This window comes from Lagenorhynchus albirostris, chromosome 10, assembly GCF_949774975.1.
Source record: "Lagenorhynchus albirostris chromosome 10, mLagAlb1.1, whole genome shotgun sequence".
Taxonomy (NCBI): Eukaryota; Metazoa; Chordata; class Mammalia; order Artiodactyla; family Delphinidae; genus Lagenorhynchus; species Lagenorhynchus albirostris.
Window position 1 is genome coordinate 90,372,401 of NC_083104.1, and position 19,979 is coordinate 90,392,379.

The following is a 19,979-nucleotide window of genomic DNA, read 5'->3' on the forward strand; positions in this document are numbered from 1 at the left end:
GGGAAGTCTCCACGACGCACCACAGCACTACCTGTGCCAATTGTTTTCTCAGTAGGCAGCATGATGAGATCGTTAAGAACATGTTGGGTCAGAGCGCCTGCATAAATCCTGTCTCCACCATTTGCCAGTAGTATGACTGTGCCTGCGTTCCCTTGTCTGTAAAATTAAGGTAATAATGATTTCTACTTCCTAGGGTGGCTCAGAAGATTAGATGAGTTGGTATATGTAAAATGCTTAGAAAAGCACCTGGCATACCATGGTAAGCATCAAATAAATGTTAGTTAGGATACCAATTTTCTCTTTCTGCTCTCAGAACATCTCCTGTACATATTACTATTTCCATTTTAACAAACAAGCTTAGAAAACTCATTCAACCTTTCTTTCCCTTCTTTGCTTTGCAGCCCATGTGGTTTAGATGGGGCTGGCCCCACCCCTCAAGCTCTGGAAATGGGCACATGACTTGAGCCCGGCCAATCAGAGCAGTGCAGAGCCTGCTGCAGATTTTGAAACAAGCATCCACCTGCACTGAGACAAGAATTTCCTCCCCTAAGTGCTTTTGCTGGACTTTCATGAAAGCATGCTCTTTCTCCTGAAAATCCTAGCTCTAAGGATAATATAAAGATTCTGAATTTCTAGGAATCCTCTTTTCTAAGTTTTGGAGAGAGCCAGCCTAAAAATGAAGCCAACCCAAAGCGAACAAAGCCAATATATGAGAGACAGTTTCTTAATGACTGTGTTTGAGTTCCTGAATCCTGGAATGCCTGAAACCAAAATTTGGGGTTTTGTAAAAACATGAATTAAGAAATTCCTTTTTTCGGTTGGGTTTTTCCACTGGAAATACTTGGTTAGGTCAGCACAGCTGAGCCAGCTAGAACTCAACTCTAAATTCTGTGGAAGTGAGCATAACCCTGGAGAGTCACCTGAGATCCCAACATAAAGAGAATGAGGCGTCAGTAAGCAATCAACAACCACAGCCCAGGAGAGCCCCGTCAAAAGGAACGATAATCCCTGATACGGATGTGATGAGAATGGCACTTCCCCTCTCTGCTGTCACAGGAAGAGGAACCTAAGGAAACATGATGACTAAATGTAATGTAAACGTGGTAGCCTAGATGAGATCCAGGAACAGAAAAAGGACATTATGCAGAAATTAACAAACTATGAATAAAATATGGAGTTTAGCTAATTTTTAAAAAGGGGGGCACAGGGGTGGGGGAGGGAATAACCTCTGCATTTACTACCAGTTAGTCTTTGCTCTGACAGCTGCGTGGCCTAGGAAGATGAGGGCAAAGCAGAACGGCCTCAGCTCTAGCAACGGGAGCTGCTTCCATCTTCCTGGATTATACCTCTTCATCACAAGGCCTCTCCCACTCATTTAGTACAGCACGCTCTGTGCAAGGTGCTGGGGCTCAAAGATGTGCAAGCTATGGGCCCACTCTCAAGGGATTTCCAGTCTGGGTAGCACCGGACAGAAAGGGTGGGTCTCTTGGCTCCAACAGTGGCTCTTAGACCCACCGCCTCCCCAGCAGATCCATCCTTGGGGCTTGGCTTGGATCTTTCCGTCCTTGGCGTGGAGGACCCCTTTACTTCAGACAGCTGGGTCATTAGAGGAGACAGGAGGAAGGAAGAAAAAGGAGTTGGTTCAGTTGGCTGGCTCTGAGAAATGACCAGAGGCTCTTAAACCTATCCAGATCCACAATCCCTTTTCTGAAATCTTTGAGGCAGATATGCTTCAGAATTGAGAATTTTTCAGAATTTAGAAAGCAAATATAATGAATTACTAAGACCTCCAGTAGAATCTGGGGCCTTACCCCATAATCAAATGTATTAATATTTTATCAAATATTATCAAAACAAAACACAAATATTCACTCTAAGTGGGATAAATATAATGATCATAAATAATCTCATATGAATTCCAGACAGGTTTTGCCACCAATGAATTTTGGTGCCAAACTTACTTTAAAACTCTTGGTTTTCAGAGCTTTGTGAACCACACTTTAAGGACCCACTGCTTTACTTGACGGTGCTTTCTCATTCCACACTGAGGAGAAAAAAAATCAATAAACACTCAAACCCATTTTTTATTTTCATGAAGACTATCTCCCAAATGACCCCAATGTGTATTTGATGACTCACAGCTGCCTGCCTGTCTGACACATAGAGAGACAGAAAGACAGCAGGATACTTGTGAAAAGCTTGCTTGCCATGGGATTTTGAATGGGATGTCACCCTGAAAAGCCCAAGCTAGGCTCTTTACTGGTATAGGAATCAAAACATCAATGCTAACGGGGATTAGGGAGGGGGGTTAGACTTTGATTTTAAAGAAAATTCCTGAATTGAAGTTTCTTTCCCAAACCACTGTATCATGTTGCTATGTGAAAAAAAAAAAAAAAAACTTTGCAAATGATCTTCAAAAGTCATTAAACGTGCAAAATACTGTTTTCCTTTTAACGTACATAACTGTCAGCCAACATGTAAACTAGCAGACATTGATTCAATTCCTTTGGGAATCAGGAGGTTGTACAAACTCTCGTGAGTTGATTTTCTTAATTTCTCTACTTATAGGCCACTTGCTAACTTCAAGATATCTCTTTTTCACACCCACACATATTTTTTTTCAATTCTCTTCTTTCATCTTTATTTTCTAGATCTTATGCGCTAAGTCCAGAAAAAAAATCTCTCCTCTTCTTACTCTGCTTCAATTCTGAGGGGAAAAATGGCCAACTTTGAACAAACACAAGAAGGCTACCCATTTTTAGACCAACTTAGACACAAGAATCAGTGCCACCAACATCTCAATACAAAGATATTTTTCTTCTTCATGTTCCTCTAACACTACGTTTACTGAAACATCTTGATAACTAAAAATGTATTTCTACTGAATCTGACATCTCCTTCATAGTTTTGACTATTCTAGCTGTATTCTTTTCACTTGCTTCAGCTACAAATTGCATTATTTAACCTACCTCATGGGTTTAATAGCTTTTGGAGGGTTGATCTGAAAACCTATTCGTGATTTATAATTTTTGTAATAAAGGGACATATGCATTTTTGCCTCAATAAATATCTACAAGCCAATCCATTTCTTGTTCAAGGACTAAATGAATTTCTGTAATCGCTTAAACATGGAACATGTATTTAACAAGAGAGACCCTTAATGAACATATCTTGGCCAACACATAGATTATCAAGTTGAACTGTGTGATTATTTACTTTGCAAAAAAGATTCTTTGCTTTTCAAAAGAACTAACCAGTTTCCTTTACTTAGTCCCATGTTTGACCCACACACATTTTCATGCACACAGCTGTTGCTAAAAGCAAATGTAAAAATGAAATAGAAATGAAGGGTAAGTATCATGACACTTATTTTAGGCCTGTAGACTCTGCCTCCTTAGATTGACTCCCAGTTCCTAAAAGAAAGGCTCAAAGCATGTACCTTTCCATGTGGATGTTAGATTGAACATTAGCAGGCATGGCTACATGCCCTCACCATAGCTCAACAATAAGTAGCCAGGTGAAACCTAGGGCTAGGGATGTTTAGTCATGCCCTATGCATAGGGTCACCAAGAGCAAGAATTAAAATGTCTAAAGAGCAAACTACAGTTGACTCTCCCTGAACATGCAAGGTTAGAGGCACCGACCCTCCACACAGCAGAAAACGTGAGTCTAACTTATATTTGGCCCTCTGTATACTAAGTTCCTCTGTATCCATGGTTCCACATCCACAGATTAAACCAACCTCGGGCCCTGCAGTATTATAGTATTTACGACAGAAAAACCCTGAGTAAAAGTGGACCTGCGCAGTTCAAACCAGTGTTCAAGGGTCAACCATATTTATTTCTTTTTTTCTTCAGTGTCTTTTCTGAAGCTCACCCTTAAAGGCAAGAGTTGTGTCTCAGAAAGCTCTGCCTCAGGGGAAACCATTCTAAAATTAAGGCCCATGCCTGTTCTATTGTTCAGCTAGGGTCCCTGACTCTACTCCTAATTCCAGTTTTAAGGAGAAGACAACTTTTAAAGAAAACAATTCTCTCAAACCTCTGAAAATCAATACAATGACTCACATACCCAGTTTAAGAAAAACTCGACTCTGTCACCTTAAAGACTCACTTTGCTGCAACCTGTGTCCTTTTATGACTGAGCCATTCCTCTGCCCTTCCTACCATGAAGCACTAGATGGCACCAGAAAACTGCTGCATCAGAGTAACTGCACAAGCATCCTTGGCTTTCCATGTCTCCTTTCTCATCAAGGGGTCTCAGCATTTCACATATGGTGCCTCAAATTTGCCCTTGTAGGTATCATTTTCATCAGAGAGGAGCTAAAGAAACAAAAATAAATTGATATTCTAACAGAAGAAGCACCTACCATTATCATCGTCAACACTGATTCAATTGCTAGGGGCCAGCAATGTGGCTTCAAGGCAACTTCATGATTTTCCCAGCAACTCAGAGTTCTCATTTTTCTCATATACTAATTAGATCCAGAATCTCGTCTACCTCCCTGAGAGGAATGTGTGAGAACAAAATGCCATAATGGATTTGAAAGGCTTTTGTGAACTGTGACGGGTTATTAATTGCCATTAGCACACATTTCCCCCTGAGATCAGAGCTTGTCTTGAGGCAACACAGGCTGTGAAGGGAAAAGCAGTTTCTCTGCAGAAGGCATGAGGTGCTTCTGCCTGGGTATGCAGTGTTTCCATTGAGCTTGGCCAACATACTCAACAGCATACAGTGAGGGAAGAGAAGTGTTATTCAGTATCTAGACACCAGGGATTTGTTCTCTCCACTCTCTGGTTAAAGTATCACCCCGACTCAATTCCAGTATCAGGCAGAAGCCTCGACACACTCATTCCCTGTCCTCTCAGCAAACTTCACGTGAAGCTGAGTTCTAAGCAAAATGGTGAAGTAAGTGAAAAGAAGTCTCTAAAGTTTTCCTCTTCATCCATAGACTGATTTAACTTATCCTTCACAGTTAATCCTGTACCATCACTTTTACCCAGGCTGTCCCTGTCAGGTTGGGAAATGAACAGAAAAAGGTATACATAGATTAACATGTTACCCCTAGAAACATCTATATTTTAAATGAGAATAGTAACCAAAAAGACAGTGTTTTATCCAAAGGAATAAATCTCTAATGGTTGAGTATGAGGCACTGTGGAAAGATTTTGTTATCTCTTTGCACCAAAAAAGTCATCTCTCATAGCTTTTAACAGAAGGCCCAGCCAGCTTTTTCTCCTTCTGCTCCCCCACCCCAACTTTTTCTCTCTGGTCTATGCAACTGACCACACTCTGAAATGCACCTACTGTGCTTTCCTGTCCTCTATGCCCCTCAGCAACCACACTTTTAAGTTTACAGGATCTTTCTTTCTGACCCTAAACTCAATGATGATGTTCTCCTCCCTCCCTATACATACATGCTTAACAAAAATCAAGCTAGCCACCATGTAAGTACCAGAATTATAGCTCTTTACACTAATTTATATTGACAAAGTGTTCCCATCCAACAGGTAACGGGAGGAAAATGAGATGCAGTAAATTACCTGAGGTCACAGGACTAACTGGCAGCAGGATTCAGACCCAAATACAGACCCCTGGCTCCCAGCAACCCAAGGACTGTTCTGAAAACTACGGAAGAAGAACCTAAAGACCAGAATGACACTGCCATGGAAATGCCCTAAGGCCCCACACCTACACCTCCAGGCCCACAGACTTCCCATGAGGACCAAAGGCAAATCATACCTACAGCCAGCACTGGTACCCTCACTTTCACGGGGCTGGGGGAAGGAGATGGAGGACAGAAGTATTGTACTATCTCAGGCCCCGAGATAGCCCCTGATCTAAGGGGACCTTAAATACTTCAGACAAATCCCACCCTGAGCAGAACAGGACCCAGAGTACCGTTTCCATATCCAGATTCAACCTTGAAAAACCATGAGATAGGGGAAGAAAGAAGAGCCCAAGAAAGCAAAAAATTGGGGCAGTAAAACCATGTTCTTGTTTCCAGATTTCTTAATCCTCCCTGAGGACAGCTCACGTAAAAGAGCATTCTAGGCTGTTGTGAAAGAAGGGGAACCATCACGTAATTTTTGGGTTTTCACTGAAATCCCCTACTATGATTTAACCATACACCCACCAACATCCTTTCCTCCCATTAGACCATCCCTACTAGGGCTTCTTCTTTGACCCACAACAGAGCTGCCTTGCCGGTCCTGGGCCAGCGCCTCCTGACACCACACGGTAAAGCCTTTATAAGAGCTGGCACTCCTTCCCCGCTGGGGAGAGCCCAAGACCTGGGAAGAGATTCTCTGCCCTAACCCAGGAAGGAAGCACCTTTCAGCCCTGAGTGCTTCACCATGGAGGAGAAGGTGGTAAAGGGGAATAGGAGAACTGGAAAGAGTTACTGAGAAGGGCCACCCATTTCTGAGAGTGCAGTCCTGTCAGTGGCCCCTCTTAAAACTCTTTTCCACATCCATGTGAAATGCTTTCATCCGAGAGCTGGGCAAGTGGCCCCAGCTCTCTAGGGCACCCCAGTGCCCACAGTACCCTCCCCAGTTATACTGCATACCTAGAGATAACTTCCACACAAGGCATCCAAAGGCAGAAAAAGAAGCAGGCCCGAAGCTTATTCGATTAAGATCACATCCAGAAGCCTTGTCAGCACAAAGGTGAGCTTGTGGTCGCTGCTGCCCTGGGACAACCGTGCTTTAGCGGTTTCTTTCTGCATGGCCTACCGCTGCCTTGGCAGAACCTTGCTTCCAAAGGCCCGTATAGACACCGGCTAGACATATATGTACCCGTGTACACCGGTATACATATATTTATATACATTTCTGTGTATATATGCACATACATACTTACAGCGTCAGCTCTCGGTATCCTCTGGGGACTGGCTCCAGGACACACACGAATACGAACTCGTGGACGCACAAGTTCCTTACATAAAATGACCGTGGACGCCCAAGTCCCTTACATAAAATGTCCGTACAGTCTCCTGGTTCCACCCCCGCGGGTTCCGCCCCAGCGGGTTCCGCCTCCCACTGATCCGAAATTGACGCGTAATCCTTCAAGTGTGCGGCTAAATGGGACTACAAAGGAAAAGAAAAATAACAATACACTATACTTCTGTAAAACTTTCTACCTTTATCAAAAACTTTTACACCTGTTACGGTATTGTTTCATTCCTAACTCATGAGGTAGATTGGACAGATGTTATTAGGAGCCGTATTTCACAGATAAGGAGATTAAACTTCAAATACAGTATGTTGGTTTGAGTCATAACTAGAATCCAGGTTGAATGACATCCATGTCGTCCTGCACCAAACAGATATTTCTTAGTAACTGTACAATTAAATATGGTGCAGTTTGAGATATAAAATTCCATGTTTTATTGATATAAACCCATTTTAAGAATTATTGTTGCTGATAATACCCCCTGCAGATCACTTTTTATCTCTATAATTAAAATTGGAGTAGAAGTGAGCAAAAATTATTTGGATACTACCTATCCTAAAAGAGCCATTTGATCTATTACTCTCAACCCTACCTGCATATTAGGAATCAACTAAGGATCTTTTTAAAAATATCAGTGCCTGGGCTTCACAACCCTGAGCATTTGAAGTAGACTATCTGGCGATGGACAGAGCAAAGCAATTTTTTAAAGCTCCTTGTTGGATGTTAATATGCAACCACAAACTTAGTTGGCACGGGAGTATACAATGTCAACCAATGCCAGATCATTTTGTACATTGTGTGCATGTACGTGTCCCAGGTCTATAATCCAAATGTCCCCAAGTTTACCGGCTATTCAGGGGTCACCCTTTTCATCAATACTCAAATAAAATGACTAGAGCTACCTTCTAACATATGCTGAGAAATCCAATCATCTCCCTGATATTTTTAAGGAGTCTAGGAACCATGTTCTCTTGGTTCATATCACTCCAACTTCCTGCTGTTGCTGGTTTCTCAGTCCTACTTACCATCTTGCTTTCTGCAAATGCTGACCTTTTTCCTCATTCTATCCCCTCACCTTTGGCCACCACCTTCCTACCTCCTTTCAACACCCAAAGCAACTGTATCATTACTACTTCATGGAACAAGCCTTTACTAAAAGCTTAGGTTTAATAGAAGAACACCACCAATCCTAAAGAAAAACTTATCACCGGGTATTAGGCATTACTCTTCTTGAAGCTTCTCCATCCTGTCACAGGGGATTCCTGCTGGCTGTTTTTTTTCCCTTAGCCAACAACAACTATTATTCAACCATATTCAACCAAACTTTTCTATCATCCTTTGTCTTCTCTCAGTCCCAGGGGTCCTCACCATTTTTCTACCAAGCTACCAACCAAGCAAGCTCACATTCACTTAATTTTTTTTTTTATTTTAACCGAAATGATCCATCCAGTATTTTCCTAAACAAAAAATTCATTACCTTTAACACCTGGCAGAAGCTTTGAAGTTACTGTTTTTCTTTGATTTGTCACAGACTGAGTTTGTAGACTGTGATCCCTTCCCTCACCACTTTCTTATGTATATATTTATGTATGTAATTTATATAGGTGTGTGTGTGTATATATATATGCATATATATACACATATATATATGTGTATGAGTATATATGTGTGTATGTATATGCATATATACGTATATATAGGTATATATATGCATATATATGTATGTATATGTATATGTATATGTATATATGTGTGTGTGTGTATATATATATGTGGCAGGCAATCATTGGCTGTCATGTGGAAGACTGGTTAGAACCTTAGGAAACAAGGGACATAACAGGCAAGTTTTGGAGAGTCCATAGGAAGAGACAACTCCAAAACATGTGGAGACATCTTGAGAGAATTAGGCAATTTCAAGGAGCAGCCAGAAAAGGCTAATTGGTGGGCCAAATGTGAAGTGCTTGAGCGCTGAACCATTAGAGAATGTCCCAAGGCCAATTTCATTTAAGGCAACCTAAGATCTTTCCTCAAGCAATCAAAAATATTTACCAGGAGGGGATCTACGCTCCCAGGGAAGCTGTGCAGTGCCAGACACTGAGCTGGGTAGTTTTATCACAAGCATTCAAGATAGGGTATGATGGAATTCTCTGGCCAAGATGCCTTCCAGACATCCCATCTACCTCCAAATTACAAAATCGTCCTAATCGGGTTTTTTGTAACGAAGGAAGGCAGCCTCCTACTCATGACCTTCAGGGTATTAACTAGCAAACCTGGCAATTCTGGACTGTATGCAGGAGTATTTATTGCACTGCTTGGCAGAGTACATAACCTAATCAGGACGATTTCAGAAACAGGGTATCTTGCCATGAGGGATGACCTAGAATTGGGGAACTACAAGAGAACTAAATAAGTCATCTACTTCACCTCTTCATGACATAAAGGAACTGGGGTCTTTTGGACGCTCTTGGATTCTTAGTTGCAGAGTTGAGGCAACTTGTCTCCTGGTTTCCTGTTGTGGGATGTTTTGTGAACACACAAGCTGTCATAAAGTGTACCTTTAATTAATCTTTATTCTCCGCAATAGTAGAAGAAGCCTTAAGATGTGAAATGAACTATATTTCAATAACAAAATCATGATGGAAAAGTATGTTTCCTGACACAAGTGCCGTTTCCTTTCTGGCTACACTGTCATCTTCTTCTCTCTTTCTCCCTGATACCATATCTGTCTACCCACCCACCCCCTACCCAATATATATCACAATGCCTGAAAACTGAGCCTCTCTTCTGACAACTGCCCATGAAAACCGCCTAGAAAAAGGCAATGATTCAGTCTGACCCCAGGATGAATTAATAACAAAACACAGAGCCCTGAACAAAACATGGCCTTAGTTTTGTTGACTTAAGAGATTTTATCCCAGCATATTTTCTAAACCTTATCACCTCTAGATCTGCTACTTGCTCTGCTAAAAATGTGAAAAAAGGTAAATCAGTGCCAACCTTACCTATTAAACCATAAACATAAATTTTCCAGCTTTTTTTTTTTTTTTTGCGGTATGCGGGCTTCTCACTGTTGTGGCCTCTCCCGCTGCGGAGCACAGGCTCCGGATGCGCAGGCTCAGCGGCCATGGCTCACGGGCCCAGCTGCTCCGCGGCATGTGGGATCTTCCCAGACCGGGGCTCGAACCCGTGTCTCCTGCATCGGCAGGCGGACTTTCAACCACTGTGCCACCAGGGAAGCCCATAATTTCCAGCATTTTGATAAAATACCAGGCAATCCCCCAAGGAAGTTTATCTCAAACACACACACACACACGCACACGCACACACACAAAAGTATAAACTTTCCAAGCTGGGCACAGTGAAAAATGACAGTGAATTGAGTGGGAGTCAGGAGGCCTAGATATAGTGTCAGCTCTTTTGCTGACTGACATAAGACACCATCCCAGTAGGCCTTGCTTACCTTACCTGAGATCAAGAACCAGACTAAGAATCCCTAAAGTTCCTCCATCCACAAGTTTCTTTGACTCCATATAATCATACAGGTATCCTCTGTGATATCCTGAGTGATGTGACTTAGGTTGGGTCATCAAAAAGGATGGACATGCCTCCCTGGGTTACCCTGGCAAAGCATATTAAGAAGCTGAATGTTGATAAGAAAAATTAATGTTGAAAATTAGGGTCACCCTACTTGCCCAGGAACCTGCTTTACTTGGAAGGAAAACCTCAGAAGCTCAGTGGCCGTGGGTCATTATTGAGGCTGTGGGATTCTTTCCTCACAAACCAAGTGTTGCCTTGCCCAGCACATCAGGGGCCTCTCCTAATACTGGCTCAGAGGGCACTAACCCTCTACACTCTGTTTTCCTTAAAATTTTCTTTATAAACATTTGACTACATCCCACCTCTGCTTATCTTAAATGAATGGACCAGGTATGGCTCCTCTTGGTCCACAGCCAGAAAAATAAGGAGACAAACAATTCATGGCTACTTTATGTCTTTCTGAGCAAGGAAGAAGCAGCAGAAGAGAAGACTCAAATAGGAAGATGGCACTGGAAATAATGGAAGAACCAAAGGGGGAAAAAATGTACTCATAACTTTTGGCTATTACTGAGTCAGGAATAGGTAGTCAATTGGGAAGGAACCAAGCAGTGGCCTCTCTACTATTTATATGTCAGATTAATTATGGAAGCTGATGGGTAAGTTGTATGATTTGCCTAACAGAGTACACACTTCTCAAGTGCATGCATTCAAGAGGCCCTAATACTCAACGCGTAATTTGGTGCATGGCACCCTGGCAGCCTTCCAACATGCCTCAACTTCAGATACAACAAAAATGTTGAAATCAGTGAGGCCTTAAAGAAGTGACCACATCACTGACAGTAGAATATTTAGGATGCGTTCTTGCTACAACAAAGCTCAAAGGCGGCAGAGGAGGCAGAAGTTCTGTTGTGCTTTTCCCTTTCTCCCTTTCATCTCAGAACTTGAGCATACAGAGTGTTGTGGACGGAATGTTTGTGTCCCCCGCCCCGCAAATTTATATGTTGAAGCCATGACTCCCAATGTGATGTTATCTGGAGGTGGGGTATTCGGGAGATACTTAGGTTTAGATGAGGGCACGAGGATGGGGCTCCCATGATGGGATTAATGTCCTTATAAGAAAGGGAAAAGAGATTAGCACTCTCTCAAAGAGGTCATGTGGGGCTTCCCTGGTGGCGCAGTGGTTGGGGGTCCGCCTGCCGAGGCAGGGGACGCGGGTTCGTGCCCCGGTCCGGGAAGATCCCGTGTGCCGCGGAGCGGCTGGGCCCGTGAGCCATGGCCGCTGAGCCTGCGCGTCCGGAGCCTGTGCTCCGCAACGGGAGGGGCCACAGCGGTGAGAGGCCCGCGTACCACAAAAAAAAAAAAAAAAAAAAAAAAAAGAGGTCATGTGAGTGACAGCAGCTTACAAGCCAAGAGAAGAGGCCTCAGAATGAAACTTACTTTGCCAGGACCTTGATCTTGGACTTCCCGGCCTCCAGAACTATGAGAAATACATTTCTATTGTTTGAACCCCCCAGTCTGTGGTATTTTTTTATGGGAGCCCAAGCTGACAAATACACCGAGACCCAGGAGTCACAGTCCTTCAGTTAAATTCTTTACCAAGGCTTTGGTGCATGACATAGAGCACGGGATGTCTTGAAGCCTGAGTTTAATCAACACCACAAATCAGGTCAAATAAATCCCAAGAGTTGCAGGTTACTGAGTAGAGTTTTCCAGATAAACAGGCCTCTGCTGCCTCCTCATTCCTCTGTCTAATTTCCAATGTGGAGTTTCCTTCACAGACCATGAGGCAGACCTGGATTCCTCTGACGAATTTGACCATTTGGCTTTTCTGTAGCATGCCATTCAGCACTGAGTTACACACCATCACGGACTTTTCATGTTTTTGTTTTGTGCCTTAAATGTCTCTTCTCCCTGAAGATCAATTTTAAGCACCTAAAGTGCAGAGACCACATTTCATTTGGTTTCAGCCTCCACAAAGTCCAGCACGATACTTAGTATGTAATAGGGAATCAGTGTGTCTTGGATTTATTGGTCAAATAAAGAGTTTTTTTTTGTGGTCAGGCAAAGAGCAATAATTTGCTACAAGCCTCACCTGTGTCAAGAAAAGCCCTGCCGGGGCTTCCCTGGTGGCACAGTGGTTAAGAATCCACCTGCCAATGCAGGTTCGAGCCCTGGTCCGGGAAGATCCCACATGCCACAGAACAACCAAGCCCGTGCGCCACAACTACTGAGCCTGTGCTCTAGAGCCCGCGAGCCACAACTACTGAGCCCACGCACCACAACTACTGAAGCCCACGCGCCTGGAGCTCATGCTCCTCAACAAGAGAAGCCAAAGCAATGAGAAGCCCACGCACCACAACGAAGAGTAGTGCCCGCTCACCACAAGTAGAGAAAGCCCACGTGCAGCAACTAAGACCCAATGCAGCCAGAAATTAAATAAATAAATAAATTTATAACAACAGAAAAAGAAAAGACCTGCCATTTTTACAGACAAGATAAAGAGCTTTGCTCTTACTCAGCATCACACCTAATAGCAATAGTTCCTCATATTTGCCTGGCACTTCATAGCATGCAAAGTGCCTTCAGAATGATTGATTCCTACAGGTTTCTTCCCACCAACCTGGCAAACATGATCCTCCTATCAGAGCCCCTCCTGTCAGGGTGAACGGAATTGTAAAATCCACCTCATTAAATACCACCTCTCTCTCTCCAATCCCCTCAACCAAATCTAGCAATATTTCCATGATTAAAGTAAAAGCGTGAGGCTTTAAACGTTCTATTTACTCACAGATAGGAGTCATGAGAGAAATTCTCTCTACACGACCTGGACAAGGAAAGTAATTTAAAAAGCAGACATAATCAGCTTCCTCGCATTCAAAACTCCCTCTTGATTGAGGGCTGACTGGAGCCCTTTGTCCCTAGGAAGGTAGAAGAAGCAGAATCTACCCTGCCCTGTAACCCTACACATGAGGGAAAGGTTCTTGGAGACAGGTAAATGGTTTACCTATTTCTTTTATGAACAATAGAACCAGACAGCCTTTAGGGGAAAAATAAATCATAAAAGGGTAACATTGTATTTTTAGCCAGAGGGGTGTATGCAAAAGAGGAAAGACTTGCCAAAATTCCTTTGTCCAATGTTACAAATAAATCTCCAGTTTGTTACCCCCAACGAGTGCTTTCACTAAGCAGGCCACCCCCAAATTGGAGATTCAGGATCAGCAATTTTTTTTTTAAACTAAACGAATAGAACAGATTACTTCAACAGAAAACAGAGCACCTCGCAGTCAGAATGTAAGAATCGCTTCATAAAACTTTTGAAATTTTATATGTAAAACTGTACTGGATCTTCTTGTCAAATATATTTCTTACTACAGTGCTGAACAAAAAAAAGTTTGAAAGTTTTGCCCTAGCTGTAGCGAGGTTGCTGGTGGAGTAGTACCGTTTGCCCTCTCTTTTTTCCTGGTATTAGCCCAATAAAAGAACAGTACTGTTTGTTTTCTGATAGAGCAGCACTTGCCCTGGGAGCAGCCCCGGCAGGGTGGTGTAAGCCCTGGATTCTGGCCTATGAATCATGGCTGCATCATTGCCCAGTAGATAGGCCTTAGGCAAGTTACTTCACCTCTCAGAGTCTTTCTTCAGCATTCTATAGGATACCTGCTGTTTCCTTCAAGAGTCTCAAAAAGTAATGAATATATTGCCTACAAAGTACCTAGCAAAGTGCCTACAAAGTACCTACAAAGATATTCAATAAATGTGACTTCCTGCCCTGTCCACACTTCCCACCCCACATTACCCCTTCTGTAGTGCTGTAGGGACTCTGGCCTCTGCATTTTCCCACTTTTCTTAGGTGGGGCTCTGTTGACCCTGAAAAGCGCTACCAAACAATCCATCCACGTCATCTCCAGAGGCAGTCACTGACTCAAAATGAGGCGAACGCATAATTCACTCAAAGTGTTCGGAAACACATGTCTCAAAGAATATGTGAAACAAGGCCTCCAGAAGGACTGTTCTGTGTCTTGGCTTGCAGAGTAAAGGCCTAAGAGAAATGTTTTATTAGATGAATGGTTTCAGTGCCTTCAGGGGCTCTGAAAAACGTCAGTTTCATATTCTAAGCAATAAAAACGACTTCTGTATCTCCTCCAACTGACTCAACATTCCTCGTAATCAGGTGGTTTCCACAGCACCCAGGAAGGACTCTCAATAAATATTAACTAGGGAAGAACAGACCAGGAAAAACTCTACTCTTCTCCTTTTCTGGCTGAGCCATTTAACGAAAGGTCAGAGGCCTCATCTGTTCCTATGGAAACACCCCAGTGAGAATCCAACCCGATTTAGCCTCATTCCAACACTCAGTGAGGTGTTAACTTTTCCTAACTATGAAAGATTAACTGTCCCAAATTCCAATACCTTGAGGGAAGCAAGTTAATCATAGATGGCCTCCTGCTGTGTCACCCATCCCAACAGAGTTTTCGCAACTGTATTTCCTCTCAGAACCTTCTAGCTCCTCCTCAGCAAGAATACTGTCTGTTCTCACCGTCGCTGGCTTTCCCTGGCTCTCTCTCCCCATGTCAGTTCTTTCCTGAAACCTTCCCCAGGTCTCTTGTCAGAATACTTCTACTTGTCTTTGCATTGCTTGCTAGTTTGTTTATACCTTCCCCAGATCCCTTACTACATTGGGATGTGTGTTACAATGACTTGAAAAGATGCCCATCCTCCCCCACAGACAGTGAGCACATTCAGAACGTGGACTGTGTCTCAACTGTTATCACCCCTCCCCTGAGCTCCATTCGTAACACAGTGCCTGACCCATCATGCACATTCATCGCAGGCAGTTGAACTGGCTTGACCAGAGTTCTCTGGACGGTTTCAGTTGCTCATTTGTGCCTAAAACCAAGTCCTGGGGACTTCTTTCTTCTCCATTAATATCAGGAGAGAACATTTTAAGACAGGAAAGAAACAGAAGGGCCAGAGAAAAAAGGAAGCTAGAGACAAAACCAAAAAAACTTCCTTCTGTAACATTCATAGCTGTACTTCACAGCTCTGTCTGCCACATCTGCCCATTTGCCCATTCACCACCTCCTCAGCTATGCTTGAGACACTGGTTTTACCTGAAAAGCAGCTCACTCACACTGGAGCTTTCAAAGGCTTCCTGGATTGCTAATGAGAATGACACTGCATTTCAATTTGGGGTCCTTTTTACCATAATCTCAAAGCATTTTCTAGCTAAAGAACCAAACTTGATTAAATCACACGTTCAGTTTGCCTCCCAGCCACATTCCCAACATTCAGGCCTTTGGAGGCAGGCTAAGCTGAGACCCTGAAGAAGGAGAGGGTGTCTTGCAAAATTGTGACTGCCCACACAGCTCTCTCCATGCATCTACCCTTCCTCTGGTCACTCACAGGCTGGCCTTGCAGCTGCTACTGTCACCAATGTAATGCATGATGTTGCCCGGGAAGCAGTGCTTTTTGCAGCGGCTGGAACACTGTTTCTGACATATGTTCCCATGGCCAGAACAATGACAAGGCTCCTTTCAACTCGCTTTCTTCCCTTGCAGGTTTGGAGAATGCTCTTTGTGAGGCCTGGCTGAGTCACAGATGGACACAGGGCTCAGGACTGCCCCCTCCCGTCCCTCCCCACCAGGATGCCTAAGGCATTTGCATACGGTGAATCCTCCTGCCAGGCTCTTTACAAAAGCAAAAGAAAGGCATTGTTTTCCTTTCAGGGCCAGGTGGCTTTGACGAGTAGTTTGTTCCATTAACAAGAGCAGCCTGAGGAGATTAGACAGAAAGGTCAGTTTCCCCCCACAATGATTTCACCCAGTGCTTATTTGAAGAGGCTCAGTAGCCCAGGGGCTCTGTGGCTACATCTGATTTCAATCTGGCCCGCACTCTGCACTTCTCAAAGGAGGTAGGAACGGAGGCTTTAAACTAGTTATAGACGTTTGCAGAGATCCCACCCTGGCTTGCGCAACTAGGATAATATCTGGGGATTGTCACCTCTATTAGGGTTACTATATCTGGGAAAATACACAATACAGCCCAGACCCCCACATACACGTCCTCAAAGACCAAGGCACAGGGACATGTTTATTCATATCCATCACGGTTTATGGCACCACCTTGGGCCCAGCTACGGAAACAAGCCCAGAAGTCATTCTGGCTGCTTCACTTTTCCCCATATCTAGGGGGTTAACTCTATCTAAATGGCTCTCTTCCCCTTCCTCTCTTCTCCATCCCGTTGTTGCTAAGCTCTATGCAGCTGGTTGTATTAAGTTCGTTGCTTTTCTTCCTGCCTCTCCCTGAACCTCCTTCCACAAAGCTGTCAGAATAATTTTTCTGACATTCAAGTCCAATTCCATCACTCCCTTGCTCAAAATTCTTCAGCAAGGCCCATTTGTCTTGGAGATAAAAGCTGACTGCTTCAGGTGGCTTCGGGATTTGGTTCTTCCCTACTTGTTCATCCACCTTTATATCCCAACTTCTGCCTAGACTCCAGTGACTCTAAATGGTTTTGGGCTCAGCATCCCTGCTAGGCTCTTACATACCTCCAAAGGTGCTCTTTTCCCTAGAATGCATCTACTCTCTGGTTTGTTCCCAGTGCTCAAGACCGCCAAATATTCCATTAACTTACCTAATTTCCTTCTGCTCCCCGTGACCAAACGAGGACACGTTAGTCCATTTCATCTATGTTGTTTCCTTAATCGGTCAAGGTTAGCAGAAGTTTGAGAAGTTCACTTTGCCCACGCCACCATCCCCAAACAAGAAAACCTTAAGGGATATCCCACAGGGTGGAATCTAAGAGTGAAGACGCCCAGGTGGCAGGCAGAACAGAGGCAAAGAGGAACTGGGTGCTTGGTAACTTTGAGTGACTGAGTAAAGCCTGTCTGGAGCCTACTTCACATCTGGACTTTTCAAGTTCATCAGCCAGTAAATTCCCTGTACTGTTTAAGTCTGTTTGAAGGCTGTTCCATCTATTACAATGCAGAGAACCTTATCTGATACAGCAGAAATGAAGAGTATTATCTTTGAAAGAAGCAGCTTTCCTTAGAATAAATGATAAAATAATATGAAACCAAGGGAGCTCAGCAAATGCAGCATTGAATAGAGTCAAGAAGCTTGAATTCTGGTCTTCCCTGGTGGTTCAGTTAAGACTCCACGCTCCCAATGCAGGGGGCAGGGGTTTGATCCCTGGTCTGGGAACTAAGATCCAGCATGCCCCATGGTGCAGCCAAAAAAAAAACCTTGAATTCTAAAGAAAAATTTGCCCACAACTTCTAGGGGCCCTGATTTCTTATACTTTATTCTTCTATCTATAAATTGAGTATTCCTACCAACTCCTTCCTTATTTTATAACACAGTTGATAGTAATGAAGCCTTGGAAGATGTTTTAGTCTGTTCTGGCTGCTATAACAAAATACCATAGATTGGGTGACTTATAAACAACAGAAATTTATTTCTCAACATTCCTCAGGCTGGAGGTCCTAGATCAGGGTGCCAACATGGTAGGGTTCTGGTGAAAGCTCTCTTCCATGTTGCAGACTGCCAATTTCTAGCTGTGACCTCACACGGTAGGGAGGGGATTAGGCTAACTCTCTGAGGTCCCTTTTATAAGGGCACTAATCCCATTCATGAGGGCTCCACCTCATGACCTAATCACTTTCCAAAGGCCCCATGTCCAAGTACCTTCACCTTGGGCATTAGGTTTCCAGTATATGAATTTCAATACATGAATTCAGACCACAGTGAAAGAGTTCTTCTGTTCCTTTGTATATGCATTTAGTCATTTAAAAAAAAGACAAATAAAACTTTTAATGAGTACTTACTATTTGCTTGGTGGTAGGTATTATATACGTAGAAAAACCTGAGACATCCTCTAGGCTAGGGTTTGGCAAACTCCAGCTCACAGGCCAAATCTGGCCCCGCTTGCTGTTTTTGTAAATAAAGTTTTATTGGAACACAGCTGCACCTATGCGTTTACATAATGTCTGTGGCTACTTTCACACTGCAACAGCAGAGTCGAGAAGTTGCCACAGAGAACATAGACCTGCAAAGCCTAAAATATTTACTATCTGGCTCTTGATAGAAAAAGTTTGCCAACCTCTGCTCCAGGCTATTCACCACTGCTAAAACTTCTAGTTACAATAAACCTCCCTTTTCTGAAGAGCCATAGTGAAGTATACTCCACCAACTTTTGTGTAACAGTCCCAAATAGCAAATTACACTCCTCCCAAAAAAAGCATGGGGGAGAAAGAAAAAAATGTTTTTAAACATACATTCAATTGAATGCATTTTGAGTTTCCAGAATTAATTGGTACCGCAAATGAGATGCAGACCCCATGAATCATCATTAGGATCCTCCTTGAGAGATGGGCAAAAACCACCCCAGCTGGTGTCAATGAAAAACCAAGTGTAGACAATATGACTCATTAACAAAGAAGAGAGGTTTGTTTGTTTCTCCTCCATCCTTTCCCCTGGTGTAGTTTACTTCTCAGAACAATGATTTGATTTCAAGAAACTAGCCCAAGTGTAGATAAGAAAAGTAAACCCCAGTCCATTTCTGAGTATGAATGCAAAAGCTGAAATCTAGAAATTAGGCCCCTGCTTTAATTTTTTCTATATTGGTCTATGGTGACCCACAGGTAAGCTTCTAGCCTAAATATCCCCCTTTTCATTATGCAATAGGGGCTTTTTCCAAGCTCTTTTCAGATGCTAGAGGAATTAACCCCATAATCACTAACATTGTTATACAGTGGAATAGAAATAGCACAGACTATTGAATCCAACAGATACCTGTGTGAATTTGTTTTGGCACTTATAATGTATGCAATAATGTATGCAATATAGAAGGAATATATTCTTCTATTCCTCTTCTCTGAACCGTGATTGCCTCAACAGTATGCACACACTAACTCGTAGAACTGTTAGAGAACACGTGTGTGGTCACACGTGAAAGTATCTAACACAGTTGCAGGCACAGAGCTGTTTTCCAATAAATGAGGCTTTCTTTCCTCTTCCTTTCAACCTTCTATACCTCAGAAAATAAAAAGCATACCCTAATCTGAACAACAGAATCACAACCTCCTATTATTTTGAGTCTTTCCTGTGTTAAAGGAAAAACAGAAGTTAAAAGTTGAGAGATATAAAGAGATTTAATTTAAATAAATAAATAAAGATTTAATTGTGTTCTGGGATTTTCTCCCCCTAACCTCACCATTACCTCCTCTCCCAACCCCAAGATTAAACATGAGAATAGGTTTCTATTTCTAAATGAACAGAATGCTGCAGGCATCAATCAGTAGTAACCACTAATGGAAACTTGGCCACCAGTACCCACTCCAAGGCTGACACATTTGGATCTAATTGGCAGTCTGCTTTAGAGCAGCCAAAGAATATAGTGTCATACACATCACAGATCAAAGTAGAGGCAAACTTGCTAGTGGCCATGGGGCTTTGATTGCCAAACTTAGGTAGGCAGATCTGTGGGTTTTGTT

The 19,979-nt window shown here is 43.0% G+C and overlaps 1 protein-coding gene across 8 annotated transcripts in view; it reads right to left on the bottom strand.

The window, feature by feature from the left end:
- Nucleotides 1-19,979, bottom strand: part of RNF144B (ring finger protein 144B) — a 255,843-nt gene that overhangs the window by 130,626 nt on the left and 105,238 nt on the right. For 4 of the 8 annotated variants that reach the window (XM_060163605.1, XM_060163604.1, XM_060163606.1 and 1 more), the window contains exon 9: nucleotides 6,986-7,085. The exons of 1 other annotated variant lie outside the window; for it this stretch is intronic. In XM_060163605.1, the coding sequence (XP_060019588.1) occupies nucleotides 6,986-7,085 (100 nt within the window). Of the gene's footprint in view, nucleotides 1-4,097; nucleotides 4,320-6,985; nucleotides 7,086-19,979 lie in introns of all 8 variants that reach the window. 3 more of the 8 variants (XR_009543043.1, XR_009543044.1, XR_009543045.1) reach the window with 3 other exon arrangements.